This window comes from Lepisma saccharinum, chromosome 21 (assembly GCF_977018435.1).
Source record: "Lepisma saccharinum chromosome 21, izLepSacc3.1, whole genome shotgun sequence".
In the NCBI taxonomy this organism is placed as follows: domain Eukaryota; kingdom Metazoa; phylum Arthropoda; class Insecta; order Zygentoma; family Lepismatidae; genus Lepisma; species Lepisma saccharinum.
The window spans coordinates 61,690,234-61,709,163 of NC_139249.1; the positions used below are offsets into that span (position 1 = coordinate 61,690,234).

General features: G+C 39.3%; 2 protein-coding genes across 2 annotated transcripts in view; one reads left to right on the forward strand and one right to left on the reverse strand.

Moving 5' to 3' along the window:
* LOC146004340 (uncharacterized) overlaps positions 1-8,313 on the forward strand; it is a 168,993-nt gene extending 160,680 nt beyond the window's left edge. The window contains exons 23-25 of the mRNA XM_083143128.1: positions 1,978-2,124; positions 2,847-2,997; positions 5,765-8,313. Coding sequence (XP_082999254.1) covers positions 1,978-2,124; positions 2,847-2,997; positions 5,765-5,929 — 463 coding nt within the window. The 3' untranslated portion in view covers positions 5,930-8,313. The remainder of the gene's footprint in view (positions 1-1,977; positions 2,125-2,846; positions 2,998-5,764) is intronic.
* Positions 8,314-15,587: 7,274 nt separating this feature from the next.
* LOC146004342 (tubulin alpha chain-like) overlaps positions 15,588-18,930 on the reverse strand; it is a 47,293-nt gene continuing 43,950 nt past the window's right edge. Inside the window, exons 4-5 of the mRNA XM_083143129.1 lie at positions 17,759-18,286; positions 15,588-16,069 (exon numbers count right to left, since the gene is read on the reverse strand). Coding sequence (XP_082999255.1) covers positions 15,782-16,069; positions 17,759-18,286 — 816 coding nt within the window. The 3' untranslated portion in view covers positions 15,588-15,781. The remainder of the gene's footprint in view (positions 16,070-17,758; positions 18,287-18,930) is intronic.

Genomic DNA, 18,930 nt, shown 5'->3' on the forward strand with positions numbered 1-18,930 from the left:
GCTAATAGACTGAAGGCACCATGTCGCTTGTCACTTAGTTGGGAACTCACCCTGTAGCGCGTCGGTTTGGTCTCAGCACCCTTCCTTTAAGGAGTTTTCCGACGGAAGTAACAAGTAGCACGCGAATACGCCATATGAACGTGTCGTTTGCTGTTTGGACCCTCATATGCAATGAATGCTATTTTACAGTCTGGAAGTGTGTGTCACTAGTGTGACAGTGTGAACATCCCGTGTCGCTTGTCCCATTGGTTTGAACTCGACACTCATGTCGATGGCACTAAGAAAGTGTTGCGGGGTTCCCCTTGTCGTTTCATGCAATCATCATTATCATAATCGCCGCGATTAGTTTAAAGCGGAAGGAAAGAGACAGTAAATATCAAAAATACAAATGCTTCAGTGTGTATATATTTAAAAGAAATGATGATGATGATAATAATAATGAACCTAATTCATACACAAAAATTTAGTTGCCAAGAACATTCCACGCGTATTTTTTCTCCCGTATTATTAACGAAAGTATGACGATAACAGGACGTGGTCGGCTGTCTAGAATGTTCGTTAATATCTTCGCGACCACTGTACCAAATATCATAGCAATTATCACATTCATAGAAATGCTTCATGTAAAAGAATCAGACATTGTAGCGAAAACTCCATTTACTTCCATTATAAGCAGTCGAACACTAAGCACCGGGCTCAACACCAGCTCCTCTAGCGGATCATTTTCAAGTGGAACCAGCCAGAGAGCGCAGAACCATGCCGTTTTCCACACTACGTTATTCTAGGCGCTGTACTCATAAGTAACAGACGTGTTCTAAGCCTTTCATTAAGGCTTGTCTATTCACTTTATATCTAAGAATATAATGCAGATCTATAAGAATAATTCTGTTGTTTCTTAATGAGAGATAAACTATCAGATAACACTTCCAGTGCTTACTTTTTATCGTTTGAACAATATGAAATTACTTGAATCAGATACCTGTGATAAACAATGTAACTGATTTTTTTCTGTTTACTTTCTCAAACATATGCTCAATGGTAATACATTATTTTGTTTGTTAATTAATTGAGATTTATAAATTAGAAAGTAAACGTAAATGCAAATGCACATACTAAACCTATGTAAAATAGGCAATTCTTAATTGAATTTCCGTACTTGGATGTAATGCTACGTATATGAACAAAGTAGAAGGGAAAAAGAGCCAGATATGCGTGTACAATTTTGATGTACATGTGGAGTGTTAATACGGGGTGTTTCACTCGCTCTAGGCCTCTGATTTTCGCTTATAAATTAAAATTATTGGTCACGATGTAATGAAATTTGCTACGGACACACCTTAGTGTATGAGAAGCATGGTGACGTCACAGCGAGTGTTTAAAGTGATTGCCATTAGCATCAATGCATGCCTGCACACGCTTCTCCACGTTACAGAAGGTAGCAACCAACATATCAGTAGTCTCAGCCTCAAATTCCCGCCATATGCTGTCTTGCAGTTCCATGATAGTCCTTGGTTTGTTGCGATAGACCTTTCCTTTCAGCATGCCCCATGGGAAGAAATCCGGTTGTGTAAGGTCACGCCAAAGTTCTTTGGAAATGACACGATCTTTAAAGAAGGACACAATTTCTTGCATGCTGGCGTTCGAAGTGTGGCAAGTGGCGCCATCCTGCTGAAAATGGCCATTACGGAGTTCCTCGTCATCCAACTGTCCAAGAACGCAGACTTAAAGCACCCGTCCGTGCGATTGGCATTTAACGGAAGAATCGCACAGACGCACTTGTATGTCGCCGCAAGTACTATAGATACTTTGGCGCCATCTCCAATGACGTCACCATGCTTCTCATACACCAAGGCATGTCCGTAGCAAATTTCATTTCATTATGACAAAATAGTTTGACTTTTATAAGCAAAAATCAGGGGCCGAGAGCGAGCGAAACACCCTGTATAAGTTTTACATGAATGTTTTCCTGTATTTTAGGTACGAAAACTCTGACCCGCTGGTGAGGTTCACCGAGGCTCAGCTGGCAGAGATAAGGAAGGCGTCGTTGTCTCGCATCGTCTGCGACAACTGTGACCAGGTGGACACCATCCAGAGGTCACTCCTCGATCTCTCTGATCCGTTCCTGTAAGTACACCTTTCTTCTTCTCTGGTAAGAAATAAAGAAAGTAAAATTTAGAAAAGTTGCACCCCTCTTGTTGAACATCCTGTTAATAAAATCCTTATCTAAAATATTTAATGAAAACATAAGTAAACAACTTAATCCATGTTTTTCACTACAGAAGTAATATTCTGTCTTTCTCAGAATTAGAAATAGATCAATTTTCTAATAAAACATCCTAGCTGAATGAGAGCATGACTTCAGTATTTACACAGAACACAATTACTAACTTACTTTTCATGCAAGTGAAACAAACAGAAAATCAAACTACTGTGAGAAATACTGCTAGCATGCTTCAGTGTTTCTCTATGGACATTTCCTTACTTGAGGTATTTAAAGAAAACTGATTTTCTTTCCATTTTTAATTTGGAACCATTTATGAATAAAATTAAAAATGTCTTCTTTATGTAGGCCTTCATTTGAATCTTTTTTGAAAGATTGATAATGTAATGAAGACGGAAATAATTAATAAAATGTATGTTAAATGTAGCATATAACTTAACACATAAATGCACTGTATATGTACTCGATTTTTTTTTAAAAAAAACCAGTGATTTAAATTTATAATTCCTCACGAAGAAAGGATATGCAATAGTAATTAATTATTGATGAAAATAGAAATCACAACATTATAAGTAAAAATAATGGTAAAGGAACTGGTTCATTCCCTTTCCCCTTCATGTTTCAGAAATCCCCGTGTTCCATGCAGAGCACTGCCATCGCTCGACTTAGAGTTGTGGAAGGAGCGTGTGTCCTGCACCGTCAGTGAAGTAACCATCGAAGTCGGTGCTGCAGAAAGGATCTCCCCTTGTGTCATGTGTACCTGCACTACAGAAGGGGTGAGTAATTGCATTGTATTTGTAAATTATACGGCCACTTATATATATCTCGCGGACGTTCACTAACATAAAAATGTCGTTAATTAATCAATGAAAGTCCGATTTTAGTCTGTAATCACTTGTGCAGATTCCACTTGGAACTACGTTAAACTTTACGTGCAATCCCAATTTGTTTATCTGTACTTAAACTGAATTTTAACAAAACTGTCCTACTTCTATTTTCTTCCAATTACAATGAAGGGTCAGACGATACATCAAGTATCCTTTGCAATGACTTCCTACCAAGGCGGATTGATTCAAATGAGGTTGATTTAAATCTAGATTTTTAATAAATCACTGATTTAAATCACGTTAAATAAATAGTTTATAGAATAATGTACATAAGGATTTTCTGAATATCAGAATCACTTTTGGTGAAAGTACATTAATCTTGTAATCATTCGATGATGTTTATTAGGGTCTAAGAAAGGAAACAAGATATATGTACTGTTGGGGTGAAGCCCACACGAAATTAAATATAATATGTAAACTGTAAACGCACTTAAAATTCAGTTAATTTAAAATTCAATAACTTTTATAGGTAAAAGTAGCGAACATTTTGTGTAGAAAATTATACAAAATATTAATCATCTTAAACCGTAAATAATGTCATTATTATTAAACTGTAAATATACATGGCAGCTGATATTTTGCAAACTTTCATTAAAAGAATTGCCAAAATTCAGCTACAAAGACTATAAAAATATTGTAAGTTACAATTATAGAGTATATCCAGAATGTTTTATTTTCATTGGAGGAAAAGTTACTGAAATTCTAATAGTTTCATTAACATGAAAAAATATGTCCATAGTGAGTTCATATATATAGTATCAGAAACATAAAAATGTATATTTACATATACCTTTTATTATTTGCTTTGATCAAACTGATCACATATTTTACAGGGCCGTTTACTAGAGAAAGCCTTTCTATAAAAAAATAAGCATAATCTATATGTATGGTACCAAAAATGATATAAACAATTTTTAAGCGTTTTTTAATTAAAAAATATTAAATTAATCGATCCAAATTGAAAATAAAAATCATTGTTTTTATCCACCCTGCTCCCTACTACATTTTTTGTTCAATGAAGCTTATCTCGAATCTTCCACAAGTTAAGTTCTTCGACAAACAAGCGAAATAGGACGCATCCTCTTAGCTGATCATTGTCAGGGCTTCCAATCACCACACTAAACTTTAATTGTCTCTCTTTATCGTAGTTTCTGAACACACTAGTATCTCATGTCAGACTTAATTTATTTGAACATCATAATAGCTCAGTACAACGACTATCTTGAGCTTTCAATTAAAGTGTTTTGGCATTAAAATTTAGATGTTTAGTTGCAGTAACCTTCAGAAAGCAAAGAGAAGGAAAATTCCTAAAATCAAAGTACTAATTCTATCGATCTCCCAAAATGTGTAAGAGAATATATTTTGTGTACACAGAATGGTACATTAACTATTACACAGCCATCTTTTTCTTTAGAGAGTTATTATGACAATTTTTCATGTGTTAGTTGTGTTTGATTAATTTTACTTCGTTTTTCTGCACTTTTGGCTAATCGCGAAGATTAGGATGAATTGTGATAAGATGAAATGGGTGAAAGGAAAGTCACAAACACACAAGAACAGCAAACAACAAGAGCTCTACGGAGGATTATACTGGCCGTGAGCCCAGACGCCAGATCCTCACTAGTCTGCAAAAAGCAGTCCAAGGTGTACTACGTGGAAAGAGGTTCATTTTGGTGTCTTCATGAACCTGTGTTAGGTTATTAAAGATATTTTCCATGCGCGTGAATTCCGTTGCAGCAAGGCCAGCAGCACTGACCCACAGTATTTCAGTCGCAAAATACTTTATTTTTAATTACTTCTTTTCTACCATCTCAAAGGAATAAACTTGTAGTCCTCTTAGTTCTTTTTCGAGATTGCAACTCTCATCACCATCTTGTGCGGTTTGACAAAATATCTGTGTATTTCGCCGAACACTTCGGTTCCAGGGGAAGCAAGAAATGAAAACGGGACTCTGTGACCTTGAACCATCTAATAACTGACCAGCTTCTATGGACGATGCCTTTCTTTTTCAGGCATCGTAATGGCAATCGCAGTATCATCAGTAAGGTCTGCTGCATTAGCTACCGTAGTGTTGCAAAGTGCGCAGTTAAATACCTACATACAGGGATTTTTTTATGCCATTGCCAATGTTGAGGCAGAACACAGAAGCACTTTTCAAGAAATATAATTAAAGGCTTTGGATCTTGACAGAGGAATAACATATTACGCACGAGGGTGTCGTTTGAAAAACATTTTGATTGAGTTGGTGTTTTAAGTCCACTTTGTGCACATTAAGGCTAACAGGGACTGGAGCTACAGTTTAAAGCTTGACCCGAACCACTTTGTGACTCCACCGGGTATCGAACCCGGGATCCCTTAATTACAGGACGACGACGCTACCACTGCGCCATCGGGGAGGCCGATGAAAAATCTTATGCAAACATTGAAAGCAAAAGACAATTTTATAAAAGACAATGACATGAGTTTTCAAAGACAGAGAAGACTAGCTTTCACCTTCAAATAGCCACTTATTAAAGATCGTTTTCAAGGTAGAAAGACCTTATATATTCTTGAGTTTCTTAATTTTTCTGGGGCTGCTTCCACAAGCATGAATATCATCACGCGCCACTGATATTTTTCAGCAACTGACTTCCATATTTTATTTTTTCCTTCGCAGCCGATCTGCCAGTCTCTGAAGATAGGTAACTGCTTTCACTTGGCGAGGTCTTTCAGCCCGGAGGCCGTTCTCAGAGACCACGTCTGCAAAGTCCAGTGTGCCTTCGTCTTCAGAGCTCTCCCTCAAGTGGCAGAAACCGACAACAATCACCTGGGTTTCAGCTAAGCCAGCAACCACTATTTACAAGTAACTCATTAGGGAGAAATAAATGCTATTCATACTGGAAGAAATATGAAGATCAACTATTTACAATTACCTGAGGAATCTTCATCCAATGGCAGTATTTACCATGAAAGATATTCCATTGGTTCCTTGTTCCTTTTCAGGAAGACAGTCATGGTTGCTCCGAATAAGTCTGCACATAAATTATATAAAATTGTATTATACAGGGTGGAAACAAACTTCACCACAAACTTTCACAGTCTCTTCAGGAATGTTGGCTGAGTGTTTTGACATAAGGAACCCTTGGTCCCCGGTACCTTATTACAGAGTAATTGCATTTGTTTTGTTTGTTCAAAGTCTTCTACCATTAAGCACGTTTACACGAAATTTCGTTTCTCTAGTTAAACTATATTTGCGTATTTTTTATCGCAGCTGTACCATTTTACTGATTGCCATGGTATTCGATTAGTGTACGAGACTCCAGTCGAAACTACAATGGACCTGTTTGATAGGATTATTGCAGTAGCTGAAGATGTGGGTCAATCTCCTGGGATGCTAGAGTGTGTGCACTGTACAGTTTATCCTGATCGTGGCGGTTGACATTTTGAACAGTTACTTTAAAGAAACAGTACGGATTGAAAAGTACACAGCGTTTGTTACCTTACTCATGTAATTTTTTCTATTTTTTGTATTCCTATTCATGATATTACAGAAGGTGATGAATAGTTGAATAATTTTTCTTTGTAATCTACCAAAATCTACCTATCACGGTCCAAAGGACAATGGGTTCCTCATATCAAAACACTCAGCCAACATCCTTCAGAAACCCGTGAAAATTTGTTGGCAGAGTTCGGTTACGCCCTGTATATATTCGTGGAAACAAGAAATTTGTTGACTAATTTTCAGAATTTTTAGCAATGAGTTTTCACCATACATGTAAACATTTTCCAAGATTGTGCTGATATCAAATCACATTAATTGTCGACATAATTTCAAGACAGTTAATCACTACACTTAGAAAGTGCATTTGTGGTTCTGCCGTTACATTTTTTCTGCAATGTTAGTGCACAGTCTTGTGGAATTTTGATTATATACTGGTCTTGGTTCAAATTGATGTCACATTAAGAATTAGCTTTTCTGTCATACCCTTTCTTCGTAATATTGCCATTAACATAGCGCTTAACAAAGGAATCAGCCACATGTTCAGAAAATAAAACGAACATTTGAAAAATCCTTATGTCGTAAGAGAACCTCACTGTACGCTGAAAATAATAGTTTATGCAATCTAATATGTTATCCACTGTAGTGGAAATTAAGTTTCAAGGAAAAAGTTATTTGGCGAGAAGCACAGGCTGTAAATGTGATATTTAAGCATTCATATAAAAAGATTTTGGTTAAAACGTCGTTACTTTCTTTCTTCGTTTTGACTTCTTCGTTTCGAAACTCTGAAAATCTAGATGTACAGAAATTAATATTTTCAAGTTATTGTGCACGGTAGGAGGTGGGGAATAGATGGGACATTCTTTCCTAACGATCAAAAACTCTAAGGTAACGGACTTAACGTAAGGGTATATTCCTTAACATCATTCTTGCTGTTTTCGTCAAAAGAAAACAATTCTTAAAATGTTATAACTTGCTTAAATTATTTGCACCTTTTGCACTCCTCAGCAATTTTAATTTATATTCACTATAGATATAAACATATTAGAAGAATCAACTTTAATGTTTTATGTGTTTATAATATTGTATATGTGTTTGTTTTTTACTTCTATAACTTCTATACTTCTGATGTAAAAATGTAGTGTTTATTTAGTTAGACACATGTATAGAATAGTATTTTTCAGAAATTAGAATATTTCTCGTTTGCAGCGTTCATGCTTCAAAAGGATGTTGTGAGGGTTGTATTATAAATTAATAATTTAACACATTTCCTATCTATGTAAATGCTGTTACTGTGTCTTGTATAGACTTTAGCACGCTGGTTCGTGTCGCATTCATTACATTTTCTGGTATGTTACGACATTTACTTGAAATGTGATTGAATGAAATGTCATGCAAGCACCATGTTAAATAAGTAATAGCCTGTAGTTTATTTTAAATTGTGTCTAGATTATCCTCAAACGGTTGTAGGATAGAGAACATGATACATATACAACCGTATATTTGTCTATTACCTGTGTGCAACGTGAATGAATCTGTCATGAAAAATGAATGTTAGATACATATCAGACTTATCCATTATGTACTATATAAATATGTATATTTACCTATTGCATTTTTAACGTTACGTCATATTTTATACTTTCTTCGTTCTTTTACAGAAGACTGCAATATAGTATTATTGCATGTTTGTTTTGCAAATAGAGCCAAAAATATTTTTATAATAAATTTTTGAGAAGACAATAAATATTGCGTATTCCTTTGTTTGTTCCTCAAGTTGGTAAATTCTAACACGAAGATCGTAGGGATATTGCATTATGTCCTGTGTTGCGTATTATTTTTCTTATTGCAATTGTCATTGTGACAAGTGAACTTCACGTAAGAAGAACCTTTCAATGCCACATGACTAGTGACGTAGCGTTACATGAGGTCCGGAGGCAGTGTCTACCCTAATATATTTATCTACGAGGTGATTCAAAAAGTAAGGTAAAAAGAGCTCTCACGGGCACCATATCCCTCCTGTTATTCAAATTTCCCGCTAGCCTTGCAGCAGAAGAGCACAGCTTTATCACACAGACGTTAGATGGCGCATATGTTGAGTCAAACCCTTGCAATATTAGTTGGAAAATGGCTGCGCTCACGGAAACATGGCCAAGCATGGAAGTGTGATTTGGTTATTGTCACACACTGAGGCGCTTGCGGGAGGCAATTCGCAGAAAACGACCTGGGCTTCTCTCAACAAACGTTGTGTTGCTGCAAGACAACGCCCGACCACACTCAGCCAACAGCATGCGTGAATTGTTAGTGCGCTTCCGGTTGGAGGTACTGGACCATCCTTCCTACGTCTCCGACCTAGGACCCAGTGATTTCCATCTGTTCGGACCATTGAAGAACCACCTGGGTGGTGGTAGGCGATTCACACGCTACACGGAAGTTCAGAAAGCTGTCATGGCGTGGCTTCAGGGACTTGACGCAGATTTCTTCTAAGCTGGCATTGATGGCTTGGTAACCGTAGAAACAAATGTTTGGACAAACATGGTGACTATGTTGAAAAGTAATGCGTATCAATGCCATATCTGCCTGTGGAATAATCTTTGTCCAGGAGAGATCTTGGTATCTTACTTTTTGAATCACCCTCGTTTTACGTATTTTATTACTTAATGTGGACACAAACAGTCTAGGGCTGAGCCTTTCAATCAATTACATGATAGATAATATTTATAATTAAGCCCCATGTTTTGGAGGTTCAATAATTGAACGGTGGTACCACACTAAGAGGGTAAAATTATTGGAAATATGTGGTTTTCAGTCTAATGTGCTTGAATTTTCAACGTGAAATGCGACTTTAAGGGTGAACATCGGTATATTCCTCAAATAGAATGGACATTTCCTTGATGACATTTTTCGTCTTTAAAGGGGCATTTATCGCAAAAACTAATTGTACTAGATAAATTTACAATTGAGGACAATAATTAGAGGCAAGTAAAAATACTACAATTGGAGTCACACAACCGCAGAACGTGGCATTGTTTTCTGAAATATAGGTAGTGCATTCTGCAGGGTTCTCTATGATACAAAAACACTTCTGTCATTCACTGGTTAATGTACACAAATCTTTTTCTTAAATATAATTTCAACAACAGTCACCTACACACAGGGACGGCGCTACAGGGGGGCTAGGGGGGATGAAGCCCCCAAACCAGGTTTCAGCCCCCCCTGTAGCCCCTAAATTTTTGTAGTACCGTAGACGCATTTCAACTGGAAACTTAAAAAGTAAAATTTACATTTTCCATTATAGGGCAAGTACAATATTCAAGTATACATTTTCCAATTCGGTTAGATCGCAATTGCTTTATTACGATGCGTTCTAAAATCAAGGTGCCACTGATCATTCGATGCTAAGTAATTGACCAATCATGAGTCACCACTCTTGCTACGAAATCTTCCGCCTGCCTGCTAGGTGGACGTATTCAGTGACTGTTCCTTGATTGTTGTTGGAATATACAGGTAAATGAGTACAATTACGAGGGTCAATATTTATATTTTGAGCCTTGGCAACACTGATTGAAGTTAGGCGCGATTTGACGTTTGCACGGAATCGTCTGGCATTATTGCCCATAACGTACTTCAAATGTTTTGTCAATAGCTTCATTTGTGTTGTTTATGTTGCCTTGGAGATTGCGCGACAACAATAAAATGGGATTAACTCGTGAACATTTTCGTGCGATGATTTTTTACGATTTTCGACGTGGATTATCAAGACAAGAGTGCATCGATCAACTTACTTCCATATTTGGCGATGAAGCCCCATCCTTTGCCACTGTGAAACGCTGGTATAACGAATTTAATTCGCTCACCGACGAGATTACGAAGGTCGTCCAAAATCAGTTGTTGTTCAAGAAACCATTGATGCTGTGCAAAACCTAATACTGCAAGATCGTCATGTGACATACTGTGAGATTGAGGCAACCATAGGCATTAGTTCCACCAGCATATATAAAATATGACATGATCATTTAGCTGTGAGAAAGGTATGTTCTCGTTGGATCCCACACAATTTGACAAAAACTCAAAAAGACGCTCGCGTCAATTGGTGCAAACAAATGCTCAATAAATACAATCGTGGTGCTTCAAAAGACGTATATAAGATTGTAACAGGTGACGAATCATGGATATATGCATATGAGCCGGAACGTAAACAGCAGTCGACTGTATGGGTGTTTCAAGATGAACCCAATCCAACAAAAGTTGTTCGCGCTCGAAGCACATCGAAACAAATGGTCGCCTGTTTTTTCGGGAAAACTGGTCATGTGGCAACTGTGCCTTTACAGGAACGTAGAACGGTCAACTCTGAACGGTGCCCAACAATTTGTTTGCCAGAGGTCTTCGGTCAAATACGGAAAACAAACAAACGCCGTCGGATCATTCTTCATCAAGACAATGCCAGCTGTCACACATCTCGTCTAACAACCGACTTTATGAACAGTCAAAAAATCGAATTGATGGGTCATCCGCCGTACAGTCCTGATTTGGCACCCAATGACTTCTTCTTGTTCCCGAATGTCAAGAATAAATTGCGTGGACAACGATTTTCGTCGGCGGAAGACGCCGTTGATGCGTTCAAAAACCATATTATGGAGGTGTCTCAAGAAGATTGGAAAAACTGCTTTGACAAATGGTTCGAACGAATGCAAAAGTGTATTGACCATGAAGGAGAATACTTCGAAAAACAATAAAGCAGTTTTCAATGCCAAATTCGTGTTTTTTCATTGTTAGGCTCAAAATATAAATAGTGACCCTCGTATTAGCCTCTGTAAGTCGTATCACTATATTTCGGAATAGGTCTAACAGATGTGACAAATGAATTTTTGTAAGTAGGAGGAAGTTAAAATGTAAAGAAGCGTTATGTTTCCTTTCTGTTTTTCTGTTGGTTAGTTCCTCATCGGAGTACCGACAATTGCATGAGTATTAGCGATATTCTCTCATTGATTTCATCGTTATATCTATCCTAAACTAACCAACTCGCCAGCCTTCTTAAACCCGAAGGTTTATAGCTCCCGCAACATGAACCTTTCTATCCTTATCGCTACAAATATTCGAGAGGGAGAAATACAACGTTAAAGAATCAAAGAGTACACAAACTACCTAATTCGTAAATGCTAAGCATTGGAAAGATTTAAAATTGGCCTCCAAGCCCGTAAAGTGTAGCGATAGAATTGCTGCCTTGATATCAAGGGTTCTCCGTTTCCATCCCCGCTGGAGTTAACATTTCATTAAGTGGTTCGGATTCCACTATATAGAAAGGCTTTTTACCGATGCCGTAATGTCAACGTCGTCGCCTTGTAATCAAGAGGTCCCGAGTTCGATACCCGGTGGAGGCACATTGCACAGTGGTTCAGATCGCACTTTAAACTGTAGATCCAGTTCCTAACTGTGCATCAAGTGGTCCTAAAAACAATTTAATTCCACTAGAAGCTGTAGCTCTCGTCCAAATTAGCCTCTGTGCATATAATGGACATTGATACAAATTCAATCAAGTAGTCATTGCAATACGATGCGAAGATAAGCAGGCAGGTTTGGGCAATTTTATTGATTGATTGATGGACTTATTTGGTGTTTTAAGTCCACTTTATGCACAGTAAGGCTAATCGGAACTGGACCTAGAGTTTAAAGTGGGATCCGAACCACTATGTGCGGGCAATTTTATTGCTCGCACTTCTACATGTTAATTAATTATAATTTGTGAAGTTAGGAAACAATTTCTAAGTACCACCATAGTGGCCAAACTTTATTCCATGCAGGAGAATCCATCTTTGAGCATTCTGAAACTATTGATCCAATTCTGTTCAGTATTTATGCATAATATATTCTGAAATGGAATTATAATCTTCAGCAGTTATTTTCACTAATCAAAATACCCAGTGCAAGAGGATCAACTATATTCATTGTGCTTTTATGTCAATGTATTTTTCTCGTAGATGAGGTGAATTTGTAGTGTAAATATTTTTGTTCCTTGAGAGTGGCACCTCCCAAGTGGACGGTATTTCTTGCATCCTCCCTATTTTTAGCCATAAGTTCTGAATTCCAGTCGTTGAACAAGAGAAAGTAAGATATTTTACGCGTATCATCGCAGATAATATGGTATCATTAACATACTATGTATTCAAGGGTGGTATTGTTTATTCGATGCCTACTTTATTAAGTTAGTATCGCTTTTCTGAAGCAATAAAAGCTACAATCTTTCGTCGTTCCCTAATGTTGTGATTTGGACAGTTTAGAGTTGTGACACACTATGAGGCAGAAGGGAACTCAAAATAAAGACCCTTCAGCAGCTGGTTGAAATATTAAAAACTGCCTTTTACGAACTTTATAAGCTTTGTGTTATTGAAATGTGCATACTTCCAACAACAGCTGCTTTCGGCAAATCAAGTGTTACCTTCGTAATCGAGTGGCAATGAGAGTTTGAGAGCTCTATCTATTCTGTCTTTGAATTTAAACAAGGTTGTGGCTGCTCATAAATACAAACGCATATTGTCGTAGTTTCTTGGTATGGTTATTTTCTTATTTGCGTATAGTATTTATACGTATATCCAGCGAGTTGATAATGAGTGTAGTTTTATGATGTATTTCTTTACTGTTTATGTGAATAATAAGCCTGTGATATTGCTCCTCTCGATAACGGCTTAGAAAAAGAAAACTACAATTATTACTAGGCAGATCGGAAAGTAACGCACAATATTTTTTTTCTGCCCAGATATTGCAGCTGGAATGCTGAAATTGTACGACGAGAGAGTTTGAAGTTTGCACCACAGAGGGTATTTTTTTCCCCTCGGCAGCTCTAGCGAGAGAAGCCTGAACTACGAAACAAACATGGCGCGCATGTTACTGTCGTCCACGTGTGAAGAGCAGCAAAGTGTGGTTCGATTTTTGTGAGCCAAAGACCATACACCGAGTGAAATTCACAGGGACATGCGTGGGGACGACTGTCTGGACCGTAGTGGTGGTGTGCATTCTTTCAAGAGGGCCGTGTGAACCTTAGTGATTCGCCACGCTCCGGGCGGCCGGTTACAGCTTCAACTCCGCAGAATATCCGCGCCATTGAGGCAGCAATTGTGAACGACCGGCGTGTGCACCTGCGAACCTTATCGCATACGTTCAACATTTCCTATGGTGCGGTGTACCACATTGTTCATGACACGTTGAAATTCCGTAAAGTTAGTGCTCGCTGGGTGCCTAAGATCCTGACAGACCACCACAAGGGCCAGCGAATGATGACAAGCATGGATCACTTAACGCGTTACGCCGCAGAAGGGCATGACTTTCTGAAAGGAATCGTCACTGGTGATGAGTCGTGGGCGTACCACTACACGCCCGAAACCAAGCAGGCCTCTATGGAGTGGAAACATGCTGGTTCCCCAGTACGAAAAAAATTCAAAGTGACTCAATCTGCTAGGAAAGTGCTTGTGACAGTGTTCTGGGACTTGTTTTGTGTGTTATTGGTGGACTTTGCTGAAAACGGGACCACTGTGAATGCTGCAGTCTACATTAAAACTTTGGTTAAGTTGCGTCGTGCCCTTCGTGACAAACGCCGCAACATTCATGCTGATGGTGTCAAACTTCTTCGTGAAAATGCCCGTCCCCATGTTGCTGCTACTGTTCGTGAGAAACTCACCGAATTTGGGTGGGAGGTGCTCCAGCATCCACCATTCAGTCCGGACCTGGCACCATCGGACTTTCCTCTGTTTGGTCTCAAGATGGAATTCCTGGCCGGCCAACACTTTGCGACAGATGCGGAAGTGAAATCAGCAGTCCGCAGATGGCTAAACTCCAACCAAACGGACTTCTACGAACAGGGCATATTGAAACTGGTACCACTATGGGAGAAATGTGTTGAGAAACTTGGTGACTATGTAGAAAAGTAGGTCAAAGATGTCAGTTCATTTGTGATTTGTTTGGTTTTTGTTACATATTAAACTTTTTGAGAAAAAAATTATTGTGCGTTACTTTCCGATCTGCCCACGTACATGTTAATTGACAAATGATAGGTGCGTATGGAACAAAATGCAGCATAACATTTCAAGTGATTCAAGTGATCTGACTACTGGTAAAATTATATCGTATTACGTAATTACCTTTCAGTTGATATTAGTTATCCCCCCGAGAATTTAACTCCGAAATGTGTAGCCCCCCAATTATTTCAAGCTGGCGCCGTCACAGCCTACACATGAGCGTAACGGGGTAGATTTGTTGCACATTTGTGTGAACATCATTATTTTCTTTCAGCTGTAGAAATATATGGAATGTTATATCGTACAGAAGAAACACAATCTTGAACTGTAAGTACAAGAGACTCATAGTCTGAAGATTTACCTGTCAACAAGTGTTTAAGAGCACTGTTGATATTAGGGAAGACCATCCATAAATTCCAAGCTGCTTTTCATTAACCTTACTACTGGTTACAATAATACAATCTTATTTTCGTAATAATTTTCGTCATGACCGCCATTTTGATGACGTCATTATAGAAGAACGAAAGCTTACAATAATGGGGTCTCGGGCTTTTTACTTTCAAGAATGAATCCTCAATACAAAGAGCGTAGTCCGACCCCATTAGAGTTCATTGTCGTTCTTCACTGAAATTTTGAGGGAACATGGATACAAGGCATGACATTTTGAGAAGGTACCAAAATGTCGACCTTACTTTTACGCAGTACCCCCTGGCATCTGCAATGTTGAAATTCTAATGAAGTTCTGGCGCCTGCATCCACAATAAGTATAATCCTTTGGGATTTTGTGGGGTGTCGTCCGTGCGTGATTGCGCTTGTCCCTTCATCCATTTCACTTTATCGCCATTCATCCCAATCGTCACGATTAACAAGAAGTGGCAAAAAACGACGTAAAATAAATTAAATCAACAATGTGAGTTGCCTATCACTGCCTGAGAAACTGTTAGAATTAGACATATAACACTGAACACGTTATGAAGTATCTAGACTTTCCATATGAATATAAAAATATTGATATTTTTGTATTTTCCAAAATATTTTACATAAAAGTTGCGTAAACGCATTTGCAAAAATAGCTTTTCATTGGCTGATTGTCAGAAATTTCTCAATATTTTTTCTACATTGGTCTTGCATGATTCGCTTAACTCCTTTCATAGAACAACGGTCTCGGGTCGTGGATCGGGGATCCTCAATACTCATCGTCGTCCGCCCCTGAGCAGCTCTTCTCCATCTCCTCGTAGTCCATCTCGAGGGAGGCGAGGTCGTGGCGTGCCTCGCCGAACTCCCCCTCCTCCATGCCCTCCGACACGTACCAGTGCACGAAGGCTCGCTTGTTGTACATCAGGTCGAACTTGTGGTTGAGCTTTCCCCAGGCGCCAGCGATGGCGGTAGTGTTGCTGAGCATGCAGACGGCGCGGTTGACCTTCGCCAGGTCGCTGTTGGGGACCACCGTCGGGGGCTGGTAGTTGATGCCCACCTGAAAGGTCGAGACAAGGTACAATGAATGCGGTATCTAAGTTGCAAAGAGGAAAAAATCACAATGGGCAACTCAATTTGAATAAAAGGAAAACCAATTTACTCAGGAATGATGCAAGAAAGGCTTAAGGTTCAATTTTTACATGAACTATACGTCGGTTCAAATATTGAGATATTTGACAGCTAATATTTTATAAAATATAGAAGTGACGAAAAATTTACAATATTCACTGTTAAGATTCATCCATTCTAATAATTTTACCACCAAGCTGATTCAATTGCCTCAAATAGTTTTCGAGAAATACATAGTGTTCAGAAGAACCCCGTTTTTCTGCTCTTCGCGCTGCAAATGATGTGGCCTTATAATTAATTATGCCTTGTCCAGGCATAAAGCGACTCTGGGGCTCATTCAGCCTTAAATCAATGGGTTCCTGGGAGGGCAACCCTATGGGGTAAAGGCGGCTGGAGCGTGGTGCTACGTCACCTCCAAAGCGTCCGAAATTGAGAATGTGTCGGGCCCTATCCCTACATCCCCTACATGTGCCTTCATGGCACGGGGAACTTTCCTTTGTACCTAATTACCGTAACACAGGTTGGATCGGATAACCTTAATTTTTATTTAGAATTCGCTGATTTTATTCAATCCCTTTACCTACTTAAATACATTTCTTATATAAACGTCTTAGTGGTTCTAAACTGGGCAACTTGAATGCCTGTACCTATTTCACTAACTAGCATTTGTCCTGTGTTTCCTTCTGTTTCTTTACGTATTGCTCTGAAATATCAATCACATCCAACTTTGACTCTTGGGACAAATATGTAGTAATTACTAAATTACACGTTTGAGTAGTAAATTCATTTACTAGAACGATCTCGTCTGCAACGAATAGAGGATAGAAGTGAACAGTGTTTGACAATGACACACTACTAAAGGCGCGTAGCATAATAATAATAATAATAATAATAATAATAATAATAATAATAATAATAATAATATGTTGAAAACCAGAGGCCTGCGAATTGCATTTTTTCGCACGTGCTTTGCTAACTTTTGGTGCGAACGGTCCAGGGTTCGATTCACGGTGGGAGTCCCCAAAATTGAAGTTTACCCAGCGTCGTGAGGGCAATTGGGGAGCAACTTGAAAACCGCCCTCTAAAACCAGAAAACAGCGGCCATGGGACTTGATGCGTCGACCACGCGTCACCTAATGAAGAAGCAGCTCTTGCAGGTCCTAGCCCTTGAGAGCTGTTCCACCATAGAATTAAGTTTACACTCCCCTAGATCGAAATATCGGGATACAACCCTCAATATATATTTTTTTGTATTTATTGAGTGTGGAGACTTATTACTTATATTTACTGCACAGTACACATAGTATTCAATTCAACATATTATTTTATCATTGCATAATCTTTATCTTATCTTTATTGTATTATCATGATCATTATGTTTTTTTCTCTCTTTGATTTTATTCACTTATTGTATCTCTGACAAGGGTTGGTTGTAAGAACGGCCCGTGAGGCCGAAACACGCCTGCTTAAATAAAGACCATTCTGTTCTGAAAGGGAATTTTAAGTTCGAAACTGAATATTTTTGGTAAAATTTCCCTCTGATCCAGGAACATCAATGCTCCTGTCCTGCCCTGTTCTGTCCTGTCCTATCAAGTTTATAGAAGTATTGACGACTTACCTTAAATCCAGTCGGGCACCAGTCGACGAAGTGCACGCAGCGCTTGTTCTTGATGGCGGCGATCGCAGCGTTCACGTCCTTCGGCACCACGTCCCCCCTGTAGAGCAGGCAGCACGCCATGTACTTGCCGCTCCTGGTGTCGCACTTCACCATCTGGTTGAGGGGCTCGAAGCAGGACGTGGTGATCTCCGCCACCGTGAGCTGGTCGTGGAAGGCCCTCTCGCTGCTCACCACGGGGGCGTAGCTGGCCAGGGGGAAGTGGATGCGAGGGTACGGGACGAGGTTCGTCTGGAACTCCGTGAGGTCCACGTTGAGGGCGCCTTCGAAGCGCAGCGACGCCGTGATGGACGACACCACCTGGCCGATGAGGCGATTGAGGTTGGCGTAGGAGGGCCTCTCGATGTTCAGCTTCCCCTTGCACATGTCGTAGATGGCCTCGTTGTCCACCATGAAGGCGCAGTCGGATTGGGTCAAGGTGGTGTGAGTGGTGAAGATTGCGTTGTACGGTTCAACGACCGAAGTGGACATCTGCAATGAAACGGTCATGTTACAAAACTATGTTATACAGTGGATTCTTTTTAATTCGAATTATTCGGTAATTCGAACTTATATAATTCGAATTATTCGGTAATTCGAACATAATTTTATTCCCCTTGATATTCCTACAGAAGCCAATGTTAAAAATTAATTACGTAATTCGAATTTTCGAACCATTTATTCGGGTAATTCCGAGGCAGCTATCCAGAGAGAGCAATAGGGAAGAGAAAGTTCCTGTTTTCTGGTGTGGAGCCCTCACCCTCTCCTCAATAACATGGTATTTGCCCACCCCTTTTGCATTCAGGCCTTCAACACCCTTCCCCACTAGCCAATGATTTGTGAAAGTCCTTTCATTTGCCCTCAGTTGTCAGTTGCGATTAGCTAGGGTACGTTATTCCTAACGTCGAAGCACGGCGGGTATACAACACTCCGTCCGGGCTTTCTCTGGAGCAGGCGAACAAGAATAAGTCTCTGCGCAAGTAGTGATGCGAGACGGCCCAACCAATGAACACGTGATAGGGAATGGGATTGCCAGGAGAGGAAACGCGATTGCAGTTATCAGACTTCGCTGCAGCGTGTACTGCTTCGCTCTGGCCATTCGATTCCCTCTCCTTCTATGCCATTATGCGTGGCCT